The sequence below is a fragment of the Schistocerca gregaria genome, chromosome 6, assembly GCF_023897955.1.
Source record: "Schistocerca gregaria isolate iqSchGreg1 chromosome 6, iqSchGreg1.2, whole genome shotgun sequence".
Classification (NCBI taxonomy): domain Eukaryota; kingdom Metazoa; phylum Arthropoda; class Insecta; order Orthoptera; family Acrididae; genus Schistocerca; species Schistocerca gregaria.
In genome coordinates, this window is record NC_064925.1 from 285,594,876 (window position 1) to 285,619,022 (window position 24,147).

The 24,147-nt window shown below is 42.6% G+C and overlaps 1 protein-coding gene across 1 annotated transcript in view; it reads right to left on the bottom strand.

Moving 5' to 3' along the window:
* Positions 1-24,147, bottom strand: part of LOC126278211 (sodium-coupled monocarboxylate transporter 1-like) — a 193,936-nt gene that overhangs the window by 71,625 nt on the left and 98,164 nt on the right. Inside the window, exons 8-9 of the mRNA XM_049978145.1 lie at positions 21,159-21,299; positions 16,588-16,696 (exon numbers count right to left, since the gene is read on the bottom strand). Of these exons, the coding sequence (XP_049834102.1) occupies positions 16,588-16,696; positions 21,159-21,299 (250 nt within the window). The remainder of the gene's footprint in view (positions 1-16,587; positions 16,697-21,158; positions 21,300-24,147) is intronic.

Sequence of the window (24,147 nt, forward strand, 5' to 3'; positions counted from 1 at the left end):
CATCGCTGAAGACGACACGTCTGCATTCGTCCCTCCATTCACGCCTGTCGCGACACCACTGGAGGCGGGCTGCACGATGTTGGGGCGTGAGCGGAAGACGGCCTAACGGTGTGCGGGACCGTAGCCCAGCTTCATGGAGACGGTTGCGAATGGTCCTCGCCGATACCCCAGGAGCAACAGTGTCCCTAATTTGCTGGGATGTGGCGGTGCGGTCCCCTACGGCACTGCGTAGGATCCTACGGTCTTGGCGTGCATCCGTGCGTCGCTGCGGTCCGGTCCCAGGTCGACGGGCACGTGCACATTCCGCCGACCACTGGCGACAACATCGATGTACTGTGGAGACCTCACGCCCCACGTGTTGAGCAATTCGGCAGTACGTCCACCCGGCCTCCCGCATGCCCACTATACGCCCTCCCTCAAAGTCCGTCAACTGCACATACGGTTCACGTCCACGCTGTCGCGGCCTGCTACCAGTGTTAAAGACTGCGATGGAGCTCCGTATGCCACGGCAAACTGGCTGACACTGACGGCGGCGGTGCACAAATGCTGCGCAGCTAGCGCCATTCGACGGCCAACACCGCGGTTCCTGGTGTGTCCGCTGTGCCATGCGTGTGATCATTGCTTGTACAGCCCTCTCGCAGTGTCCGGAGCAAGTATGGTGGGTCTGACACACCGGTGTCAATGTGTTATTTTTCCATTTCCAGGAGTGTACTTTCAGAAACGACTTCCTGATACATAAATCGATATTCGATGTTAACAAATTTCTCTTCTTCAGAAACGCTTTCCTTGCCATTGCCAGTCTACATTTTATATCCTCTCTACTTCGACCATCTTCAGTTATTTTACTTCCTAAATAGCAAAACTCCCATACTACTTTAAATGTCTCATTTCCTAATCTAACTCCCTCAGCATCACCCGATTTAATTTGACTACATTCCATTATCCTCGTTTTGCTATTGTTGATGTCCATCTTATATCCTCCTTTCAAGACACTGTCCATTCCGTTCAATTGCTATTCCAAGTCCTTTGCCGTCTCTGACAGAATTACAATGTCATCGTCGAATCCCAAAGTTTTTAATTCTTCTCCATGAATTTTAATGCCTACTCCGAATTTTTCTTTTGTTTCCTTTACTGCTTGCTCAATATACAGATTGAATAACATCGGGGAGAGGCTACAAGCCTGTCTCACTCCTTTCCCAACCACTGCTTCCCTTTCATGCCCCTCGATTCTTATGACTGCCATCTGGTTTCTGTACAAATTGTAAACAGCCTTTCGCTCCCCTTCCACCTTCAGAATTTGAAAGAGAGCTTTTCAGTCAACATTGTCAAAAGCTTTCTCTAAGTCTACAAATGCTAGAAACGTAGGTGTGCCTTTTCTTAATCTTTCTTCTAAGATAAGTCGTAAGGTCAGTATTGCCTTACGTGTTCCAACATTTCGACGGAATCCAAACTGATCCTCCCCGAGATCCGCATCTACCACTTTTTCCATTCGTCTGTAAAGAATTCGCGTTAGTATTTTGCAGCTGTGACTTATTAAACTGATAGTTCGGTAATTTTCACATCTGTCAGCACCTGCTATCTTTGGGATTGGAATTATTATATTCTTCTTGAAGTATGAGGATATTTCGCCTGTCTCATACATCTTGCTCACCAGCTGGTAGAGTTTTGTCATGACTGGCTCTCCCAAGGCTGTCAGTAGCTCTAATGCTCCGGGGGCCTTGTTTCGACTCAGGTCTTCCAGTGCTCTGTCAAGCTCTTCACGCAGTATCTTATCTCCCATTTCGTCTTCATCTACATCCTCTTCCATTTTCATAATATTGTCCTCAAGTACATCGCACTTGTATAAATCTTATATATACTCTTTCCACCTTTCTGCCTCCCTTCTTTGCTTGGAGCTGGGTTGCCATCTGAGCTCTTGATATTCATACACGTGGTACTCTTCTCTCCAAAGTCTCTTTAATTTTCCTGTAGCCAGTATCTATCTTACCCCTAGTGAGATAAGCTTCTACATCCTTACATTTGTCCCCTAGCCATCCCTACTTAGCCATTTTGCACTTCCTGTCGATCTCATTTTTGAGACGTTTGTATTCCTTTTTGAGTGCTCCATTTTCTGCATTTTTATATTTTTTTCCTTTCATCAGTTAAATTCAATATTTCTTCTGTTGCCCAAGGATTTCTAGCAGCCCTCGTCTTTTTACCTACTTTATCCTCTGCTGCCTTCACGACTTCATCCCTCAGAGCTACCCATTCTTCTTCTACTGTGTTTCTTTCCCCCATGCCTGTCAATTGTTCCCTTATACTCTCCTTGAAACTCTGTACAACCTCTGGTTCTTTCAGTTTATCCAGATCCCATGTCCTTAAATTCCCACCTTTTTGTAGTTTCTTCAGTTTTAACCTACATGTCATAACCAATAGATTATGGTCAGAGTCCTCATCTGCCCCTGGAAATGTCCTACAGTTTAAAACCTGATTCCTAAATCTCTGCCTTACCATTATATAATCTATCTGATACCCTTTAGTATTCTTCCATGTGTACAACCTTCTTTTATGATTACATAGTGCACGTATTATTCCATAACAGTTTCCATAACGTTTCAAACACTTTATAATCAATTAATGTTAGGTAAAATAGGTTATAAATTTCAAGTCGTCGAAAAAATTGCCAGTAGCAAGATTCGCAGCGTAATAGATACGAGCTGACTTGATGGAACTGCGTTTGCCCCTGTAATATTTTTATTAATGATGGGAACATTGGCGTCTGCAGCTACTAATTCGCAAAGGGAGGTTCAAAAATGGTTCAAATATCTCTGAGCACTATGGGACTTAACATCTGACGTCATCAGTCCCCTACAACTCAGAACTACTTAAACCTAACTAACCTAAGGACATCAGACACATCCATGCAAAGGCAGGATTCTAATCTGCGACCACAGCAGTCTCGCGGTTCCGGACTGAAGCGCCTAGCACCGCTTGACCACAACGGTCGGCGAGAAGGGAGGAGAGTGGAGGGGGCGAGGGGAGTGCCTATGTACGGGGACAGTCAATGCATGTGGAGAACCATTTCCAGTAATGTATCAAATGTTGGACCATAAACACAGAGAAAGTTATGACAACCTTTCTGTTTTCGTCCAGCCACAGTATTACCTTTACAAGTTTTTGTGAGTGATCTTTCATGCTCCTTGAACCAATTTTTCACCTACCTCTTTCCCTGTTTGCAACAAATTAGAGCAATTGTATCACCAGCAGTGACTTTATCACACAACATTCCGAACCTCAGTATTATTACGCAATGTTACTGAGCAGCAGTGGTAGAGTGTTAAAAAAACTTGCTGACAAGTCCTTGTATACATGGTGGTCCATTGATAGTTACCGGGTCAAATATCTCACGAAATAAGCATCAAACGAAAAAACTACAAAGAACGAAACTCGTCTAGCTTGAAGGGGAAAATCAGATGGCGCTATGGTTGGCTCGCTAGATGGCGGTGCCATAGATCAAACGGGTATCAACTGTGTTTTTTAAAAATAGGAACCCCCATTTTTTATTAAATATTCATGTAGTACGTAAAGAAATATGAATGTTTTAATTGGCCCACTTTTTTCGCTTTCTGATAGATGGCGCTGTTATAGTCACAAAAGTATAAATACGTGATATCACGTAACATCCCGCCAGTGCGGATGGTATTTGCTCTATGATACATTACCCCTATTAAAATGGACCGTTTACCAATTGCGGAAAAGTTCGATATCGTGTTGATGTATGGCTATTGTGATAAAAATGCCCAACGGGCGTGTGCTATGATCGCTGCTCGGTATCCTGGACGATATCATCCAAGTGTCCGGAACGTTCACCGGATAGTTACGTTATTTAAGGAACCAGGAAGTGTTCAAACATATGTGAAACGTCAACCACGACCTCCAACAAATGATGATGCCGATGTAAGTGTTTCAGCTGCTGTCGCGGCTGATCCACACATCAGTAGCAGTCAAATTGCGCGAGAATCGGGAATCTCAAAAACGTCGGTGTTCAGAATGCAACATCAACATAGATGGCACCCGTACAGTATTTCTATGCACCAGGAATTGCATGGTGGTGACTTTGAACGTCGTGTACAGTTCTGTTACTGGGCACAATAGAAATTACGGGACGATGACAGATTTTTTGCACTCGTTCTATTTAGCGACGAAGCGTTATTCTCCAACAGCGGTAACGTAAACCGGCATAATATTCTCTATTCGGCAACGGAAAATCCACGATGGCTGCGACAAGTGGAACATCAGCGACCTTGGCAGGTTAATGTATGGTGCGGCATTGTAGGAGGAAGGATAATTGCCCCCCCCCCATTTTATCGATGGCAATCTAAATTGTGCAATGTATGCTAGTTCCTACGTAATGTTGTACCGATGTTACTACAAGGTGTTTCACTGCATGACAGAATGGCGATGTACTTCCAAAATGGTGGATGTCCTCCAGCACATAGCTCGTGTGCGGTTGAAACTGGATTGAACAGCATATTTCATGACAGGTGGATTGGTCGTCGAAGCATGTGCGAACATTGCGGAAGGCGAACTACTTGAAACGTCCCCTTAGAAAAATTATACAAGACTGGTCTATGTGAAACGTCCTCTTTGAACAATTATACACGACTGTGCTTAAACTGACACACAATATCTTTAGCGCAACGCAATCTGACTTCCAAAAATCCCTACGAAAGAATGGCCCTGACTAGCATTAACCTATACGTTTCACAAATCACTTAACTCACAAAAATCTTCGTTACTCAAGCTACTGCAATACAGCGAGCGCCACTACTGCCAGCTAAATAAAAGATTCCAACTACTGAAGGCACTAACTACTGATAGGCATAGTTAGCAAATGAAAGATTTTAATAGAGAACAAACAATGTATTTACCTCACTAGTCATAATATATATAGCATTTCATGACACCAAATCTTACAAATTTCAAAACTCCGCCATCTCTCTCCACACGTCCACCACTGCTGGAGGCTCACCTCCAACTGCGCAACGCTACGCGCTGTTAGCATCCAGCTGCCGCAGCTCAACACTACAATGGCAGACAACAATGCAAACTAAACACAGACTGCGCACAGCACAGCCATTGATTTTTATACAGAGCGCTACGTGGCGGCGGCGTTACCAATAAAAAATCCTAAACAGCCTACTTACATACTCGCTGTTGAGAGGAATGTCGTTACACGTGTTGCCAAATGCATTGATGTTGACGGACATCTTTTTGAGCATTTATTGCATTAATGTGTTATTTACAGGTAATCATGCTGTAAGAGCATGCGTTCTCAGAAATGATAAGTTCACAAAGGTACATGTATCACATTGGAACACCCGAAATAAAATGTTCAAACGTACTTACGTTCTGTATTTTAATTTAAAACACCTACCTGTTACCAACTGTTCGTCTAAAATTGTGAGCCATATGTTTGTGACTATTACAGGGCAATCTATCACAAAGCGAAAAAAGTGGTCCAGCTAAAACATACATATTTCTCTACGTACTACACGAACATTTAGAAAAATGGGGGTGCCTATTGAAAAAAAAAGTAGTTGACCTATGGCAGCGCCATCTAGAGGGCCAACCATTTCGCCATCTGGTTTCGCCCTTTAAGCTATACAAGTTTCGTTCTTTGTAGTTTTTTCGTTTGAAGCTTATTTCGTAAGATATTTGGTCCGATCAAGATCAATGGACCACCCGTTATAGGGAAGTGGAGGACATTGACAGAATACAAGGAATAAAGAGAAGAGTGAAAGTGGCTTAGAGTGTTTTGACTCGTTGTGGTTTGGCGAACTCTTCTCTTGCAAGTGATTTATATGGAAATATATATTTATTTTGCTGAAGTTGCTTTTCCAAATTTTAATTTTGTCACATATCTTACTCATTTTAAATCCCAGACGCTTTAAATCATACTTTTAATACTTTAAACAGATTAAACTTAGATAATCCTAATTTAAATGCTACTTTACAGGAAAATATTACATTTCTTGCTTTCATTCTTGTGACATTCCTCTGAAGCAATACAAAATTATTCACTTCGTGTTCTCTTCATCTTTTGCTACATATAAATGTGTATTTGCAGTGTTTTGTGTGTATTACTCCTTTCTCTTGTATGTTTATCCACATTGTAAGCCGAATTATGTGCTTTTTTGTGCAATGTGCTAGAGAAATATGTTTGTCATGTAGTGTTCGCCATTAAGTCAGTTGGCTACGGCCAATCAAGAGGGGTGGATATTCGTCGATGACGCATTTAAAGGCCCCACACACGTACCAACCAACCGACCGACCGACCGTCGTACCGCACGTGTGCATACGTTATGGCCAAGAGACCGACCAACTTTCCTTGTCGGGCTGTCGCCTGGGTAGAGCCCCGCAGGATACAGTGGCCGATGCTCAGTTTTCCTCTAAAGTGCTGGGCGAGTTCATTTGCTTGTTCGGAAGAGCAGGTCGACAGTGTTTGTCCCCTTTCAGCCCGTCGGCTAAGCCTTGCGATGACAGAATAGAGGCGCAAGTGCTGCCATATTTCTTAAACGATTTTACACAAACTATTAAGTAAGAAATTTTATTTTTACGCTGTTTATAGATTCATACGTCAGCTTCATGATGTGCCCAACATTTCGTAATGGTCATAGTTACTGTGATATTTACTTGGAAGTAAGAGACTGCACGAAATTCGAAAAAGTTTGCGATGGAAAATAGGAGTCGTTATGGTTTTGTGTTTGGTGCATACTGCATACCATGTTGCAGCGTATGAAATTTAGCTAACATGTTGAAGTTTTTTAGACTTGGGTGAAGGTCTTTATCTGACGCCGATCTCGATAAAACTGATCTGATGTAGCACACACTTTTGACATCGTGCCTCGCCAGCGACATAGACTGAGTGAAATATTCACAACAGTCTTCAAATTTAATAAATGGTTTGAGATATCGAAATGAGATTTTGGCAAATGATAACAAGCAAAGAGGAGAGTAATTTGCCATATGATTGTTATGCACAACTTCTTTACGTATTGTATTACTCCACCAACTACAGACTTTTTCGATGAAGGAATGTATGTTTTACCATCATCAATATCTGGCAAAATAAGAAATGCTATGGGTTGTGGAACAACCTAAGCGAAGACATCACACGTTTTGTTAGTACCAAGGATGTGCTTTTTCATAAGCTACTGACCGTACTTTTCCTTAGTTCCTCACTTAATAAATTTAATAAACCACTGTTTCAGAATTCTCTCGAATTGCGTCTACACTTGTTAATGACATGACTCTGTGTAATCTCCTCTGTGTTTCGGCAAAATTGTAATAAGGCGGTTAGAGAAATGTGTAAGTTATATTCAAAATGCGCCACCCATGGAGCTTCTCTGAAAGTTACAAATCGTTAACAAGCTAGGCTAAAATAAATTGCTGTGTTTTCAGCGGAATTCTTTTTAGATACTAACCAAGGCACAGGTGACAGTAGATTCTACTGCATTGTCACCATGCAAGTGTGGGTGTGGAGAGCTCCACTCAATATTTACAAAACGATGTGAGTGTAAGCTTCAGTTAAGAAGGGACTTCCTTCCAGCGCTTGGCATTTTCTGTACAGCACCTGTCTGTAACTCCCCCCCACCCCAACCCCCCCTCCACTACTGCCTTCCTCACAGTTGCCATGCCGACTGTGTGTCTATCGGCCACGTTGTTTTGCGCAGACTATGTGACCGCTCGACAGCTGATCCCCACCTTCTCTCCCACCACAACACCCCTTAAATTATGCCCTGTGTAGCGTTGCCGGGCCAAAAGCCCACTTTCAGTATTTATTACGTAATGTGTGCCATCATTATTTGAGGTCTTTGTTCTAATTTGTAACGAGTTTCTTAAACTTATAGAGAGCACCTTTTCTGCAACATACGTTTAAATTCATAGAGTTTATATGAACATAATTTCTTTAACTGGTTTTCTTTACCATTGTATTTCCTCATGTAACAATAAAACTTCTTGCAGGTTTCAGGATTCGTTCTAGACAATATATTTAGAGATACAGCTACGTGAATCAGAGGTCCTCTCAACTTCCATCAGTGATAGAAACTGCAATGCAGCTAACACCTCTGCTCATAGCTTATAGCTTTCCTCAATAGGGTCATTCAGAGAACTCTCACATATGGGTGATATGTTGACCATTTCAGAATTTAGTCATATTTGATACATGTATACTTACATGCCTTAATAATGAAACTGCCAAATATCACTTCCTAACTCTAAAACTTTTGATAAATTCAGATTTGAGACTCAAGGATATGTATCCATACATTAGTCAGGCACCAGTTTCCCTGTTTCCAGAGGCCTACAGCTAAGTAATGAGTTCACCTACAGATGTAAATTTTTATGCGTCTAGTACATAGGCCATTAAGCTGACATAATTTATAAAAAGTAGGCTTCACCATTCAAATCTTTTATGACAAAAATTGAAATAACTCTATGTATTTTTATACATCATAACTTTGACCAGGGATACGGTAGAGACCTCATCTTGTGCACTGACACTATTCAGTTCGAATATTAGGTACAAATAAGAATAAAAAGAATTTGTCATTGCAATTAGTAGTTCTTATCTTCACTAAAACATGACTTCATCTCAAAAGACCAACAAATTCGGCGAATTTCGCAATTCTGGGTGTTGGTGGAGGTTATGTAAACATTTGAATCTCAAATCGATTTTTTGCTGAAATGTTTATGTATCTGGTAGCAATTTTAGGCACAATGATGAATAACCAAACTGTCTTTATTCATTGACAAAGAATAGAATCAAAATACCACTTGCATACGTAAATCAAATTCAACACTACACAGCATTGGTAAACAAAAATCATGTATATTCCTTAAAAAACTGTTACTAAAATATTTGTGGTTGACCGGTAAGTCAGAAATCCAATCAGGTGAGAGCTGTAAGTAGTTAGCAATCAAATTTATCAATATACACTCAAGCGCCAAGGAAACTGGTATAGGCATGCGTATTCAAATACAGAGGTATATAAACAGGCAGAATACGGCGCTGCGGTCGGCAACCCCTATGTAAGACAAGTGTCTGGCGCAGTTGTTAAATCGGTCACTACTGCTACATTGGCAGTTTATCAAGAGTTAAGTGAGTTTGAACTTGGTGTTATAGTCGAAGCACAAACAATGGGACACAACATATGCGAGCTAGCGATGAAGTGGGGATTTTTCCGTTCGACCATTTCACGAGTGTATCGTGAATACCAGGAATCCGGTAAAACATCAAATCTCCGACATCGCTGCGGCCGGGAAGAGATCCTTCACGTACGGAAACAACGACGACTGAAGATAATTGTTCAGTGTGACAGCAGTGCAACCCTTCCGCAAATTGCTGCAGGTTTCAGTTCTGGACCATCTACAAATGCCAACGTGCAAACCATTCAACGAAACATCATCGATATCGGGTTCCGGATCCGAAGATCCACTCGTGTAGCCTTGATGACTGCACGATACAGAGCTTCTCGCCTCGCCTGGACGATGTAAACATCTGTATTCGATGTAAACAAATTTCTCTTCTTCACAAACGCCTTCCTTGCTATTGCCAGTCTACATTTTATATCCTCTCTACTTCGACCATCATCAGTTATTTTGCTCCCCAAAAAGCAAAACTGATTTACTACTTTAAGTGTCTCATTTCCTAATCTAATTCCCTCAGCATCACCCGACTTAATTCGACTACATTCCATTATCCTCGTTTTGCTTTTGTTGATATCCTCCTTTCAAGACACTATCCATTCCGTTCAACTGCTCCTTCCAAGTTCTTTGCCGTCTCTGAAGATTTACAATGTCATCGTCTCTATGGATTTTAATACCTACTCCGAATTTTTCTTTTGTTTACTTTACTGCTTGCTCAATATACAGATTGAATAGCATCGGGGAGAGGCTACAACCCTGTCTCATTCCTTTCCCAACCACTGCTTCCCTTTCGTGTCCCACGACTCTTATAACTGCCATCTGGTTTCTGTACAAATTGTAAATAGCCTTTCGCTCCCTGTACTTTATTCCTGCCACCTTCAGAATTTGAAAAAGAATATTCCAGTCAACATTGTCAAAAGCTTTCTCTAAGTCTACAAATGCAAGAAACGTAGGTTTGCCTTTTCTTAATCTAGCTTCTAAAATAAGTCGTAGGGTCAGTATTGTCTCACGTGTTCTCATATTTCTACGGAATCCAAACTGATCTTCCCCAAGGTCGGCTTCAACCAGTTTTTCCATTCGTCTGTAAAGAATTCGCGTTAGTATTTTGCAGCCGTGACTTATTAAACATAGTTCGGTAATTTTCATATCTGTCAACGCGTGCAATCTTTGGGATTGGAATTATTATATTATTCTTGAAGTATGTCACATGCATTTTGCTCACTAGATGATAGAGTTTTGTCAGGACTGGCTGTCCCAAGACTGTCAGTAGTTCTAAAGGAATGTTGTCTACTCCCGGGGCCTTGTTTCGACTTAGATTTTTCAGTGCTCTGTCAAACTCTTCACGCAGTATCATATCTCTCATTTCATCTCCATCTACATCCTCTTCCATTTCTATAACATTGCCTTCAAATACATCGCCATTGTATAAACCCTCTATATACTCCTTTCACCTTTCTGCTTTCCCTCCTTTGCTTAGAACTGGGTTTCCATCTGAGACTTTGATATTCATGCAAGTAGTTCTCCTTTCTCCAAAGCTATATTTAATTTTCCTGTAGGCAGTACCCCTGGTGAGATGAGCCTCTACATCCTTACATTTGTCCTCTAGCCATCCCTGCTTAGCCATTATGCACTTCCTTTCGATCTCATTTTTAGACATTTGTATTCCTTTTTGCCTGCTTCATTTACTGCATTTTTATATTTTCTCCTTTCATCGATTAAATTCAATATTTTTTTCTGTCACCCAAGGATTTTTTCTAGCTCTCGTCTTTTACCTACTTTATCCTCTGCTGCCTTCACTACTTCATCCCTCAGAGCTACCCATTCTTCTTCTACTGTATTTCTTCCCCCCATTCTTGTCAATTGTTCCCTAATGCTCTCCCTGAAACACTGTACAACCTCTGGTTTAGTCAGCTCATCCAGGTCCCATCTCCTTAAATTCCCACCTTTTTTTAGTTTCTTCAGTTTTTATCTACAGTTCATAACCAATAGGTTGTGGTCAGAGACCACATCTGCCCCTGGAAATGTCTTACAATTTAAGAGCTGGTTCCTAAATCTCTGTCTTACCATTATATAATCTATCTGAAACCTGTTAGTATCTCCATGCTTCTTCCATGTATACAACCTTCTTTTATGATTCTTGAACCAAGTGTTAGCTATGATTAAGTTGTGCTCTGTGCAAAATTGCACCAAGCGGATTCCTCTTTCATTTCTTACCCCCAGTCGATATTCATCTACTATGTTTCCTTCTCTCCCTTTCCCTACTACAGAATTCCAGTCACCTATGACTATTAAATTTTCGTCTTCCTTCACTATCTGAATAATTTCTTTTATTTCATCATACATTTCTTTAATTTCTTCCTCATCTGCAGAGCTAATTGGCATATAGACTTGTATTACTGTCGTAGGCGTGGGCTTCGTGTCTATCTTGGCCACAACAATGCGTTCGCTGTGCTGTTTGTAGTAGCTTACCCGCATTCCTATTGTTTTATTCATTATTATACCTACTACTGCATTACCCCTACTTGATTTTGTATTTATAACCCTGTATTCACCTGAGTCTTGTTCCTCCTGCCACCGAGCTTCACTAAATCCCACTTTGTCTAACTTTAACCTATCCATTTCCCTTTTTAAATTTTCTAACCTACCTGCCCGATTAACCGATCTGACATTCCATGCTCCGATCCGTAGAACGCCAGTTAACTTTCTCCTGATAACGACGTCCTTCTGAGTAATCCCGGCCCGGAGATCCGAATGGTGGACTATTTTACATCCGGAATATTTTACCCAAGAGGACGCCATCATCATTTATCCATACGGTAAAGCTGCATGCCCTCGGGAAAAATTACGGCCTTAATTTCCCCATGCTTTCAGCCGTTCGCAGTACCAGCACAGCAAGGCCGTTTTGTTTAGTGTTACAAGGCCAGATCAGTCAATCATCCAGACTGTTGCCCCTGCAACTACTGAAAAGGCTGCTGCCCCTCTTTAGGAACCACACGTTTGTCTGGCCTCTCAACAGATACCCCTCCGTTGTGGTTGCACCTACGGTACGGCTATCTGTATCGCTGACGCAAGCAAGCCGCCCCACCAACGGCAAGGTCTATGGTTCATGGGTGGGATTGTCATCTTAGGATTCACCAAAGATTTTGTACGGAATGACCCTGCATCATTTTTCGTCAAATATAGTTTAATGAAATTCCGAAGTTCCGCAATGCATTTTTCAGTTACGTGTTCCTGATATTGTCAGCCTTGGGGTGATATGAAAAATATGAAAACTAAAGAAAACATCATAAGGTGAGAACGCTAAAAAAAGCATTTTGCTGGTCGATCGGTTTCGACAGAGCTATAATATAATCATTGGATCTTATGATTTAAAATTTTGTACAACATATTGTACGTCGGTGTCGCAAGAGGTCCACATCGGTAATGCACTTCCTACTACCATAAAGATCACTAAACATCGACATGTCACATATAAAATGAACTGGTCATCTAATAAAAAGCTCTTTTAGCGATCTTCTCGCAGTTATCGCTTCAGTCGTTGTTGAATAACTCCGGCGCAGCTTCCTAAGTAGCAGAGCATGTGTGAATTGTCGTAAAATGTTACGTTACGTTATACAAACCACAGCTAGCATTGGGTACAGGACGGCGGTGTAATCGCTAGTGCAATCGATCGGGACGTGTGTAGGCTGGCATGAAATTAATCGGTTGGTCGGTCGGCCGATAAATTGGTGCATGTATAGGCCGGTCCGTCAAGGCCGCATACACACCGCCCGCGCTGGGCTTGGACGTTAAACCGCACAGATCTGCGCAACAACGTATAATCTCGGTACGTCAAAGGAAATAGTTCATTTCGCGTGCGGCTCTGTTTGGACAGCATTTCTCGTTTTCCATTCTTATTCAAGCGGTCGGTGCACACCGCAAGTTTTCTGCGCGGCTACGAACGCTCTCGTTCTTCCTACGTAGTTCTCCTCCGCTCGGTGCTATTTTGCGCTTCTCTGCTTCGTGTTTTCTTGCGCGACGCTGTGGAAGCGGCTTTAGTCTCAGAGAAAATTTTAAATCTGAGAGATGCGTGTTGGCAGGCTTTTGTTTAGAACCCATAAATCATCGTAGTAAAGTAATCCAGAGCTTTTGTGAGACCTTTTTTTTTACCTTCTTTATGAATATCAACAGTTGTTACAGTACAGTTGAGTGCACTATTCAGTGAATTCTGGGAACAATCAAAATTTTATGTTTTTTGTTATTCCAAGGTTATACTTGGGGCGTTCAATGAGCAATACAACACACTTTTTTCGACCAGTCCCAGTCGAAAAATGAGGAATTTTTTGTGAGGCATCCCGCTTCAGCCCCTGCAGTTTCATGAACTTCCGATAGGTTACGGCGCCTTCAAAATAGCGTTTCGTGCGCTCCAAACAGAGCATCGCAGATATTCTTAGGAGCTTTCAGAATGTCTACGTAGACCACATCGCATCAAGGTCTTGCAGACCTGTCCAATCTCCAACATGCCGATCGCCCGCACACAGCTGTGACTCCTGTAACGCTGGAACGTGCGGACACTCTCATTCGAGGTGATAGACGAATCACGATCAAACACCACGCTGCACAACTGTACGTCTCTGTTGGTAGTGCTGCCTCATCCACACTCGGCCGGAATTTGGGATATTCAAAGGTGTTTACCTGAAGGCATCACGCTCCTTCTGACTTCCGTTTGTTTAGCCCAAAGAAGGAAGCACTCTGTGGAAGGAGAACATGGATAATAGGGATGTTATTGATGCAGCAAAACGTTGGCTCCAATGTCGGGCAATAGAGTCGTGCCGTGCAGACATACAGGCCCTGCCAGTAAGTTGGCGTAAGGCCGTCGCATTGAGTGGGGGTTGTTTAAAATTAGGATTTTGTAGCCAAAATAGTGGGCAATAATGAGGTGTACTGGAATACCGAATGAAACCAATATGATTTCAGAAAAAAATGCGTTGTATTACTAACTGAAAGCCCCTTGTATGTTAGAGATATTTCACTTGAAACATGTCTGAGCCGTGCTGCGGCTCGGGTTGGTACTGTTTGTAGGTTTTCCCCCTCTGTTGGAGGCCAGTCCGTATCCTTGATTTGGCATGGTTGCTGTTGTCTGTCTTCTTCTCCTCCTGACTGGCTCCACTCGTTTTGCAAGCGTTGCCTGTCCGGTAGTGGCAACAGCGGCGGTTATCGATATGTAGTAACTGTTGTCCTATCTGTAGGGCGACGACGTTGTTTTTCCGTGTTGTGTCAGTTCGGTTGGGGACTCAAGAGGAGACAGATCTGCGCAGTGCAGGAACATGCCAGGACCGCTGGTGAATGGAAGGGCTGTGGTCACGAGGGTGGACGACCTCATCGTAAACCAAGATTTTAAGATGAGTGCATTTCAATTCAAGTAGAGAAACCTCCACCATTCTGACATCCCGCGATTCTCCAGTGACTTGGATTCGTGTTACTGCTCATAGTGTCGCCGAGGCGAATAGCAGCAAGTGGACTGCTTGGGGAAAGCGGATCTGATTAGCTTTCCTCGCCTTTTTATTACTTATTACTGCGTTCAGCTTGTTACAATTTGTTAAGTTCAGCCAGCAGTATTTTTTCCTGCCTGGTGGCCGCCAGCGCCCCAGTTTCCTGCCATGGGGGTTAGTGTATGTAATGTCAATGTACGTTTCCTCACCTTGCTGCTGCTTTCTTGATTCTAGGCCGTTTGTGATTCTTCTTCTCTGGTGGTAATGATTCCTTTCTCGTTAGGGCACTCTAAGCACAGTATTCTGGGGGCTTAGTGCAGTCCGCTGCTTCCGGCTTTGACATGTTATTCCATTCTTGCATTTGGTTTATTGGACGTCAGGTAGCTTCAGCAAGATTGTCATTATTCATTCGTTGGACTGCCACTAGTCTGAGTTACCATCATGTGAAGTGAATGCAGCTTGGCTGTCTATCTCATTTTCTCGCGAAAGAGTTTGTTGCCGGACCTAAAGGTCGATTCCTGAAGCACCGTCTGTGACTGGTCCTCGTCTTTTATTATTGTTTTATTTATTAACGTACCTTGTAATGACTGCATTAAAGGTTATGTATGTCTCGTTAACAGTTGCAGTCACCTTCTGGAATAAATCTACCACTGTAAGGGTTGTGTTACAAGGTTATCAGCATCTTATTTCACCCGTTTGGTGATCAGTTGCTTGTTTCTTTTAATTAACCTTTGTCTGTATTTCTATTTAACAGCAGGTTTCTAAAATTTTTATACAATTGCCGTTACTGGCGTGTAAGGCCTTCAGCCATGATTGTGGTCATTATCTTTGAAAAAAATAATTCGATACTTGTATTTTAGCAGTAAGCATTAAAATCTTATTTACTGCCATTCCTGGCATCTGATAACTTCTGCTGTGTTTGTGGCCACTTACTTTTTAATATTTCAATACCTGTAAGTTGTAATTGCAGTGCCGGCCGGGGTGGCCGAGCGTTTCTAGGCGCTACAGTCTGGAACCGCGCGACCGTTGCGGTCGCAGGCTCGAATCCTGCCTCGGGAATGGATGTGTGTGATATCCTTAGGTTAGTTAGGTTTAAGTATTTCTAAGTTCTAGGGGACTGATGACCTCAGAAGTTAAGTCCCATAGTGCTCAGAGCCATTTTTGTAATTGCAGTGAGTTCTTAAACATTCTTAATTTATTGGCATTCTTGCGTGTAATGCCTTCAGCCATGATCACAGTGGCTTGTTTTTTCAAAAAATATTATCTGTTTTTTTTGGTGATTTGCTAAACTGCAACCCACTGAAAACACTATTATTTACCCAGATGTTTATTCCTTCATTAATAATGAATTATTTATTGTTGAGTCTGGAATTACTGTTTTAAAAATAAATGTGTGTAACTGTAAAAGACAACCAACGGTATTTGATTACGGCCCCGTCCACAATCGTAACCACCGTGCGACTGCTACGGTCGCAGGTTCGAATCCTGCCTCGGGCATGGATGTGTGTGATGTCCTTAGGTTAGTTAGGTTTAAGTAGTTCTAAGTTCTAGGGGACTAATGACCACAGCAGTTGAGTCCCATAGTGCTCAGAGCCATTTGAACCATTTTGAACAATCGTAACCGAATCCTGCCTTCCATTGACTAACAGGTTTCAATGTCAGGTTTAATTCACTTATCGTATAGCTTGATAAATTCTGCTAAAACGTGAAACATGAGCTGTTTTCGTCAGTAAAGTTTTTTCGTAGAAGTAATACTGGGAGGATTGCTGTTGCTTTACAGGAGCTACTCAGTTACAGGGCAGTGTCAGTTTACAAAACGTGTTGCTTATTATTTACACTTTCTGCCTTTAAATATGACCCTCTCATGAGCCCGAGGCAACTACTGGTACAGGTGACAAAGCAAGACACAGAATCTGGCAAATACCTTGGTGGTGAGTGGATCGCAGTCGAAATATTTGGCGAAGATGAGTAGGCCGCTGTAGATGCTCATCAGGACGAGGGATATCGCCCCCACAGTGAAGATGCAGACAGCTCTGCACAGAAATTACAAACAGTTGCTAGAGCAGACACATATGTTTCAGAAGACGTGAAGAACGGAGGGATTACAGATCATACACTTTTTCTTCTCCACTACTCTCACTGACCCTCTCCATATCTATATTACTAAATGGGTGAAACGATCACCAGGTCCGGTTACAGGTTGTCTGCCTAACGGCTTCCACTGCCAATGAAACGTTAATTTTCAAAATTTCACATAATTATTGACCGCATTTAAAAATTAAAAAGGCTGTCACAACTTACTCATAAAGAGCTAGCAGCACCAAGGCATTTTCCATAACGCGCATTACCAAGGGGGGGGGGGGGGGGCACATTAAAAACTGTAAAATATGAAATTCGTTCATTTTTGTTGTATTATATCATAGGTACCTATGTGTAATGAGGGTCCACAGACTCTTAGCAATAGCAACTAATTTTCAGTCACATGTACTGCCAACCACCACATAAATATATAAAACGCTCATTTCGTTCATTGTTCTTGACTTTTGCTCTCAACATACTTTTTAGAGAGATACTGACGTGTAAGTAAGGCCCTGAACTTGAAAATATTGAATAAGGCCTTCACTGGGGAAAGTGACATCTACTAATGAGACTTAAATTTTTGGGCTAAGTTTACCTGAAAATGTAAAGCATGTATGGAATCTGGTAGAAGAATTAATTAAAAACAAGAAATATTTTAATGGCTTTTAAAATGCAGAGAAACTGTATAGACCACAATACTTCCAGACGATGGGCATCAAGTACTCCCGCCCTAAATTGGTATTGCGAGGGATGATCTTACGTGAAAGGTTTATCACAATAATTCAAATATTAAAGTTATAAAGTGTGTATACGTCCTGAGGTAACTTAACTCACAGCGTGCAAATTACCCAGACTATATTATATTATTGTTAAAATGCATTTTAACCATCAGCTGCTTTTGTTTGTACCTTAATGTGTACTGGTTTCAGTCGTGGACCATCTTTACAGGATATCTACCCAAAGCACAGGTTTCATGGGCTCTTCATACACATGCTTTAGGCTAATATTCCAACATTTGAAGCCAAACTTCCCGTTTCTCGCAAGAGCTCTGTTCCAATGATAATTATATTTACGTGTGAGGGATCCATATTCCATTCTCTTCCTGCAAGCAGCTAAACACCTGTCACAGATTTTAATTCTGTTAACAATGACAAAGGACTTGGAAGAGCAGTTGAAAGGAATGGATAGTGTCTTGACAGGAGGATATAAGATGAACATCAACAAAAGAAAAACGAGTATCATGGAATGTAGTCGAATTAAAACGGGTGATGCTGCGGGAATTAGATTAGGAAATGAGACACTTAACATAGTAGATAAATTTTGATATTTGGGGAGCAAAATAACTGACGATGGCCGAAGTAGAGACTGGCAATGGCAAGGAAAGCGTATCTGAAGAAGAGAAATTTGTTAACATCGAGTATAGATTTAAGTGTTAGGAAGTCGTTTCTGAAAGTATTTGTACGGAGCATAGCCATGTATGGAAGTGAAACATGGACAATAATTAGTTTGGACAAGAATGGAATAGAAGCTTTTGAAATGTGGTGCTACAGAATAATGCTGAAGATTAGATGGGTAGATCATATAAACAATGAGGAGGTATTGAATAGGATTGGGGAGAAGAGAAGTTTGTGGCACAACTTGACTAGAAGAAGGGATAGGTTGGTAGGACATGTTCTGAGGCATCAAGGGATCACCAATTCAGTATTGGAGGGAAGCGTGGAGGGTAAAAATCGTAGAGGGAGACCAAGAGGTGAATACACTAAGCAGATTCAGAAGGATGTAGGTTGCAGTAGGTATTGGGAGATGAAGAAGCTTGCACAGGATAGACTTGCATGGAGAGCTGCATCAAATCAGTCTCAGGACTGAAGGCCATATTGACAGTCCGGAGTATGGCCGCTTGCTGCACAAAAAAAGTGTTCAAATGTGTGTGAAATCTTACGGGACTTAACTGCTAAGGTCATCAGTCCCTAAGCTTACATACAACTTAACCTAAATAATCCTAAGGACAAACACACAGACCCATGCCCGAGGGAGGACTCGAACCTCCGCCGGGACCAGCCGCACAGTCCATGACTGCAGCGCCCTAGACCGCTCGGCTAATCCCGCGCGGCTCCCTTCTGCTTGCTGCACAGTAAACTTTTGTGTACATGAACAATACGAGTCAGCGTTGTTTATGAAGTGGTGATCACAATTTAGAGAGTGTCTCTATCGGCAACATATTTACCGAATACCATAAAATGTCCGGTTCTTTCGTTACAAACATTTGATTGTGTGTATGTCTAGCCCGAACACCTTGTACCAACCCTACGCGGCTCCGCATTCGTTTGATGTCTGCTGCCGTGCCTACATTATTTGATCTCCAAACACTGGAACAATATTCTAGAATCAGTCGCAACAGCGTATTGCATACGATCTCCCTTACAAACGCAATGTCCTTTCCCAGAATCCTTCAAATTAATGGGAGTCCTCTATCCGCCGTCCTGATAATGAATAAATCTAAGGCGCTGCAGTCATGGACTGTGCGGCTGGTCCGGGCGGAGGTTCCAGGCCTTCCTCCAGCATGGGTGTGTGTTTTTGTCGTTAGGATACTTTATGTTAAGCAGTGTTGAGGCTTAGGGACTGATGACATTAGCACTTAAGTCCCATAAGATTTAACACACATTTTTGAACTGAATAAACGTGGTCGCCCCACTTCATACTGATTTTCATCTTTACCCCCTAATAGTTATACGATTGGTTATACTAAACATGTTCACCACTAATGTTGTAGCCATATTCTACCTTGTTCTGTCTCTTTGTTACAGGCATTATCTTATATTTGTCAACATTGAAAGAGAGCTGCCTTTCACTACACGAAGTAGAAATTTTTTCCAGATCATTCTGCAGTTCCTTTCCATCGTCCGACGACGATAGCTTCTTGTACTCTTCAGTATCGCCAACAATTTTATAGCGCAGCTGATTCTGTCTGATAAATCGTCTAAGTAATTTTGACCACACAGGAGGTCCTGTTCGCCGCCTAGTAACCTCCTCACCCCCAACCCTGATTTTTTAAAGAATCTAACTCTCATGCATAGAACTGCTTCAAACGTCTGATTATCTTACAAATCAACTGTTGTGGTAATCTAGTTTTTCCACGCAACTCAGTTTTTATGACTTCATATCTCTTGAATTACCTGTCGTACGATGATCTGGTTTTGCAGGTAAATTAAGTAGTACATGTGTATATTGTTCTGACAAATTTCTTGAGAATAGATGTAGTAACAAAGAAGTACTAAACTAGACGTCATGCCTGATAGTGAAGTTTTACTGAATAAACAGCAAAAATATATTAAGGGATGAAATTTCTTCGTTTTACTAATTTGTGCGGAGTTTCAGAGACAAAAAAATTCTCTAAGGTTTGTAAGAATGTGTAAAGTTAGTGGGAAGTGATAAAGTGGTCTCATTCTCAAATGTTGGGAGAATTTAATCTGAGTAATCTTTGCGCCGTAAGTTACCCCCATCAAGTCATACACACAAAATCTAACTTTAATACTTGTCATAAGATGTTAACCTTAACGTAAGATTATACCTCATAATTAATAGATTATGCCAGAAATTTGTATATTCAGTCAATATTTATATGAAACTCTCTGTACACAGCCAAGAATTGCTTTGGCTCAGTTTGGTTAAGTGGAGAAGGAAGAAAAGAGAAAGCACACGTTTCTAACAAGTATGAGAATTGGGTATACATCCTAATCGCCTTCTCCTCCGCTGCCTCTGTCCATCTCTTCCTTCCTTCTCTTTGTCCCTCCCTTCACCTCCTCTCTGTCCATCACTTCCTCCTCCTGTGTCTCCAACTCCTCTTGCCGCCTCTTTCTGTCCATCTCCTGTTTTCACTCTCTGTCCATTTCCTTCCACCCCTCTGTCCACATCTTCTTCCCCACCCCCCCTCTCTCACTGTGAGCCTTGTGTTCTGCCTATGACAAAAGAAACAAAACCGCACGTTTTTACAGCAGAGCGTCGTCTTTCACGCAGCCGGTTTTGAGTGAATTTTGGTAACAATATTTTCCCTTTGTGCATTACATATACTGTGCCTTTGTATATTATATGTACTGTAAGTATATAGCCTATGTCCACCCGAATTTTCATTAGAATATCGTGTACAAATCTGAAGTAGATTGATCAGGAACTTTTCGAGACATTTCGTAACAACATTTCCCTTTTACATATTACATATTGTATTGTGTACTGTGTATATTGAAAGCGGGGATCTAGAAACGACGGAGTGGTCCACAACCCCACAACAACCACAGCAGTCCACCCACCCCACCGCTGTCCCATACCGAACCCAGGGTTATTGTGCGGTTCGGCCCGCAGATAATGTAATGACTGGGTTCGCTTGGTCATGTATTCTGCGAGCAAGTCACACATACTCACATGTTGGCCTTGGCTAGCGTGGGCAGTGCGAGGTAGCGCTGCATCATGATCTGGTGGACGCCTGCTATAAAGAGCCAGTGTATGGCGCCTCCCAGCAGCAGGCTGGGTAGCGCCTGGCGCACCGTGGGGTCCAGGTCCAGTCTGTAAGTAAGGTAAACTCTGTCGCTGAGTTTGCAATAAGAAGGAAACAAATACAAATATAAAAGGATTGGCAAAGGTGGAACTTCACGTCGTCTTCGCGAAAACAATGTATTACAGGCTCTCACTTATTGAACTATATGAAGAAAAACGTAAATTAGTTACAAACAACGGCTTTCAGACACTTAATTCGACACAAAAAACGTTGAATAAACATCATTACTACAGGTAGGATGGGAGAGGAAACTGATGGAGTACGTCGAATACCTAAGTGGCTGAGCAGAACATAGGTTCCCCAGTGCTATAAGATGAAGGGGTTGGCGCAGATGGGGTGTTTGGGCGGGCCGCATCCAACCAGTCGGCACACTGATGACCATCCTCCCCCCCCTTCCCCCTCCCCCCCCCCATTGGCGATAATGTGGCGCACATGAAAAGTGGAATTCTGAATGGCCCGCTCAAGTCTCTGAATATCGATGCTGTCGATGACCTCCTGAATGGATATTTTCTGCTGAGCAATGTTTTGGGGTTATTGCTGTACACCTTGTCTTTAATATAGTCCCACAAAAAGGAGTCGTATGTGTTCAGATCCAGAGAATATGGCGACCAATCGAGCCCCATTCCAGTCGCCTCTGGGTACAGCACAGCCAGAATGCGTCCCCCAAAGTGCTCCTCCAGGACATCAATCACTTTCCTGGCCGATCGTTGTAGCCGAGCGGTTCTAGGTGCTTCAGTCCGGAACCGCGCTACTGCTACGGTCACAGGTTCGAATCCTGCCTCTGGCATGGATGTGCGTTACGTCCTTAGGTTAGTTAGGTTTAAGTAGTTCTAAGTCTAGGGGACTGACGACCTCAGATGTTGTCCCATAGTGCTTAGAGCCCTTTTCACATTCCTGCTTCGATGGGGTTGAGCTCCGTCTTGTATGAACCACATCTTATCGAAATCAGGGCCACTTTGGATAATGGGGAATAAAAACACCTTCCAAAACCTTCACGTACCTTTTGGTAGTCGCCGTTCCATCAAGGAATATCGCACCGATTATTCTGTGACTGGACATTGCAAACCACACAGTCACCCGTTGACGGTGAAGAGGCTTCTCGATCGCAAAATGCGGATCCTCAGTCCTCCAAATGCGCTTGTTCTGCTGATTGACTCGGCCAGTCGTGCAGTTTGAACTTCCTAGCCGCGCTTGATTAGCCGAGCGGTCTAGGCGCTGCAGTCGTGGACTGTGCGCCTGATCGCGGCGGAGGTTCGAGTCCTCCCTCCGGCATGGGTGTGTATGTTTGTCCTTAGGATAATTTAGGGTTAAATAGTGTGTAAGCATAGAGACTAATGACCTTAGCAGTTAAGTCTCATAAGGTTTCACACACATTAGAATTTTTTTTTGAACTTCCTACCGCAAACCGTTCAGAAGTTATAACGATATTACTTCATATAGTTCAATAATTACGCCCTGTACAAACATCACTACTACAGGCGGGACAGGAAATCACACGGATGGGGTAGGTTAAACATATAAGTGACGGAGCAGAGCCGAACACCTCTCAAAAAGAAGCCCTTACATCACAGACCAGAAAAGTAATACCAGCAGACCTATATTAACCAATATCTAGGGCGGTAATCCAAGTAAAGCTGCGAGTGATTGTGTCGTAGAGGGTATTACACATGGAAATTTGGGCCGGCCATGGAAGCGTGCTCGAATAGCCAAAGTGGTTCATGTGAGCACTCAAAATAATTGAGAAATCTGGGTTCGAGTCCCAGCCCGTCACATATTTTCATATGACCAGTAGAGATATCCTTATATGTGGAAATGGAAATGAAGTCCTATGCTCCTTGACAGAGCGTAGGGGAACGATGCAGTAGACCCGCACCACCGTACTAGGCAAGGTCCTAGTGGAGATGGTTTACCGTTGCCTTCCTCCGACCGTAATGGGGATGGAAGATGATGATGAAGACGACACAACAACATCCAGTCATCTCGGGGCAGGTGAAATTCCCTGATCCTGCTGGGAATCGAACCCGCGATCCCCTGCTCGGGAAGCGAGAACGCTACCGCGAGACCACGAGCAGCGGACATCTTTATACATAAGTGCAGTTAATGTCAGAGATATCCTGCAATTTCGAATAAATTTCATAAATTTGCTACAGCTACAAGATTGTCACCAATATCTGTTTCTTCAGACATAGTTAAAAATAAGTAAAACTTTGGGGTGGGAATCCAAGAAAACTTCCAAGTGATGGGGTCGTAAATAGTACTACATATGGAAATTTGGTTCGGCCCTGGAAGCGAGATCGGATAGCCGAATTAGTTACGCAGATCGCTCAAAAAGCGGGAAACCCGAGTTCGGGACACAGTTCAGCACAAACTTTCATGTTTCACTAACAGATGAGAACTTCGTTCTTAATGCAGCTAACGTCAGAAAGATCGTTCAATTGAGGATTGGGTTGGGGTTGTTTGGAGGAAGAGACCAAACATCGAGGTCATCAGTCTCCGCGGATTAGTGAAGGACGGGGAAGGAAGTCGGCCGTGCCCTTTCTACATCTACATCTACATCTACATCCATACTCCGCAAGCCACCTGACGGTGTGTGGCGGAGGTTACCCTGAGTACCTCTATCGGTTCTCCCTTCTATTCCAGTCTCGTATTGTTCGTGGAAAGAAGGATTGTCGGTATGCTTCTGTGTGGGCTCTAATCTCTCTGATTTTATCCTCATGGTCTCTTCGCGAGATATACATAGGATGGAGCAATATACTGCTTGTCTCCTCGATGAAGGTATGGTCTCGAAACTTCAACAAAAGCCCGTACCGAGCTTCTGAGCGTTTCTCCTGCAGAGTTTTCCACTGGAGTTTATCC